The sequence below is a fragment of the Scylla paramamosain genome, chromosome 18 (assembly GCF_035594125.1).
Source record: "Scylla paramamosain isolate STU-SP2022 chromosome 18, ASM3559412v1, whole genome shotgun sequence".
Taxonomy (NCBI): domain Eukaryota; kingdom Metazoa; phylum Arthropoda; class Malacostraca; order Decapoda; family Portunidae; genus Scylla; species Scylla paramamosain.
The window spans coordinates 2,357,501-2,360,583 of NC_087168.1; the positions used below are offsets into that span (position 1 = coordinate 2,357,501).

General features: G+C 36.9%; 1 protein-coding gene across 3 annotated transcripts in view; it reads left to right on the top strand.

The window, feature by feature from the left end:
* Positions 1-2,679, top strand: part of LOC135108992 (uncharacterized) — a 20,411-nt gene extending 17,732 nt beyond the window's left edge. For all 3 annotated transcript variants that reach the window (XM_064019925.1, XM_064019923.1, XM_064019926.1), the window contains exons 13-14: positions 838-976; positions 1,345-2,679. In XM_064019925.1, the coding sequence (XP_063875995.1) occupies positions 838-976; positions 1,345-1,566 (361 nt within the window). In that variant the 3' untranslated portion in view covers positions 1,567-2,679. The remainder of the gene's footprint in view (positions 1-837; positions 977-1,344) is intronic.
* Positions 2,680-3,083: the final 404 nt, after the last annotated feature.

Sequence of the window (3,083 nt, forward strand, 5' to 3'; positions counted from 1 at the left end):
TTTTTATTTATTATTATTATTTTTTTTTTATATCTTGCCACAAACTTTTATGAGTCAATAATTTGACATTTTTATAATATGTTATTTGTTTAATCAGCTCATCACAAGGCTAATTCATAAGGCGATTAAAGATATTTTTAGATGTAAAATTTTGAGGAAGTGATAAGAACGGTAAGCCTTTACCAGTTAATCATTCCACCAATAGGAACTAAGGCAGAGGTGTGGCTTCTAAATTAGATTAGCCTGCAACGACTACACATAGTGTCGCCATTCATGTAATCACTACAACATTTGGTGGCAGCAGTGGGAACCAAAGTACTCACAAGTCATTCCACTTATCGAAAATTCTGTTTACCTGCTCCTAAACGAACTCACTTGCTCATTTGGTTACTGAAACCTTGTTCTTTAGCTTTATCACTTTATCACTGCTTCGTTACCTCCCTCAACAGCATCCTGTATGTGCGCTGCTCTGTTACCCAACCAGACTCTTCACCTTGCACATGTCACAAGAACTTCAGCACGTACTTCCTGCTTCACTTCGACATCTTTCTTCCTGGTGCATTCTTTCACTGCCTTGTGCAATATATTTTCATATAAACCTGTACGCCCTGTTCTTGTGCATTCCTTGTTCCGCGCCACCTTTTTACTGTTTTGTACATTATCAAAATACCAAAAAGTGTCACCAGTCGTGGAAAGATAACATCACGACAATGTGCATTACTTCCAGCTACTAATTTCGATTACTACATACGTGAAATTAAGAATTTCATCCATGCAGGTAAATGGTGTTCCTGACGTGTTTTGTCAATAATGGTGACATCACTTCCCCACACACAGGATGGGCCGCCACTCCTTCGAGCTGCTGCGCGCCAGTCGTCTTGTGGTGGACACAGGCATACACGCGCTGGGCTGGTCCAGGGACAGGGCTGTGGCCTTTCTGATGAACCACACGGCATTTTCCGAGAAAAATGTACAGGTGAGAGAGAGAGAGAGAGAGAGAGATAGAGAGAGAGCTGTAACCATGCAGGTGGTTCGTTCCGTATCTAGTCATACAAACTGTGACCTAAGGAATGTGCCAGGTGGTGTCTTGCAAACATCTCCCTCCAAGTACCGTTGTGACTGACAAACAGCGTGTGTGACAGATCCAAAGTAAATGTCGTCTAATAATCATATAACTCAAATCATACGTGTCTTGTTCCTTTCAATCCTCACCTTTGTAGAGCATTAGAATTAGTTTTATTATACTCAATCAAAGGTAACTTTAAGGAATGTTGTCTCTTTCTTAGTTCTTGCATCACCAGCTCCAATTTCATTCCATTAAAACTAACTTTCTTGCTCCCGCAGGGTGAAATCAACAGGTACATTACTTATCCAGGGCAAGCTTGTGCCTATAAGGTTGGCGAGATCAAAATAAAGAAGCTAAGACAGAGGGCCGAGGAAACTCTAAACACAAGTTTTCAGCTCGCAGACTTCCATGACGTCTTGCTGAGTTGCTTAACATCACTGAAGATCGTGGAGGAGTGTGTCATGAACTATATTGGATCCGCTACACACAGTACAGCTTAGACACTCAGCTAAAGCAGTGGTACAGCACGTCATGAGACCACACCTTTGAGACGCGTGAGTGGACGGTTTACTTAGTAATGGCAGCTTCAAATCCGTGTAGCCTTGTATAGTGTTTGCTATCGTGCTGTAGCTATGTATTATTTATTTACTCTTCATAGATTAATACACTCATGAATAACGCTCCATTATACGAATAACTTATGTTAATCTATTTTGTCTATGTTCCTGTGAATGTTTACCTACATGCTAAGTCTTGCTTATTGTTCATTTGTGTGTGTGTGTGTGTGTGTGTGTGTGTGTGTGTGTGTGTGTGTGTGTGTGTGTGTGTGTGTGTGTGTGTGTGTGTGTTTAGATGAGTGGGTTGGTTTATGTAAGTACAGGTGTGCAATTTAAAGATGAAATGGTGGTCCACAAGTGTCCACGTCTCTATTTATTTCACGCAGAAAAGCCAGAAAAGAAACAGAAACGACACTGAGTATTTCAAGCAAACAAATCTGTGTTCTCGGATGAAGAATGGAAAGACTGCCGCTTGGTATGACTAGCGCTGGAGAGTTAAGAATGGAATATCACAAAGATGCAGAATGAACATTGTTTGTTTCGTTTTTACTACACGGAAAGAAGTGAACATGAATTGCATACATCATTTTTTCACTTAATATTATTAGTGAAAGGAAGTCCAGATATGTTCAATGCAGAGGACTGGTATATTCGAGTGTAAATGAGGGAGAGGGAATGGTTATCTGGAAAGCTGTCTCGAGTGGATAGATGAAGGAATTGAGTCTTATTAGTAAGGCGTCCTGCAGCGTCCTCTCGTGATCTGTTTCATTCCGCTGAGTTGTGTGTCTGGTAAATAACGCTAGAGTTTATAGGAGAAGTTTGACTTAGAATATCATTTATGCATATTAGGAAGAGGTAAGAAATAATAGGAACTGGATAGGACAGAGTCATGTAAAAAATAAATAAATAAATAAATAATAATAACAATGACCGTCTACCATTGCTGTAACAGAACGGGCAGAAAGGAAACTTGATACATGAATGTGCAGAGTGACAGATAGAAACGGTATAAGGGAAGCCTAGAACTTGAAGATTTGTGGAATATTCATTAATGAATAAACAATATATATATATATATATATATATATATATATATATATATATATATATATATATATATATATATATATATATATATATATATATATATATATATATATATATATATATATATATATATATATATATATATATATATATATATATGTGTGTGTGTGTGTGTGTGTGTGTGTGTGTGTGTGTGTGTGTGTGTGCAGATTTCCTCCAGCAGTCTTACAATACACACTGTCTCCTCGCCAAGGTGTTTTCCTCGCCTCCTCTCACTCAAGGCTATTAATATATATATATATATATATATATATATATATATATATATATATATATATATATATATATATATATATATATATATATATATATATATATATATATATATATATATATATATATATATATATCAT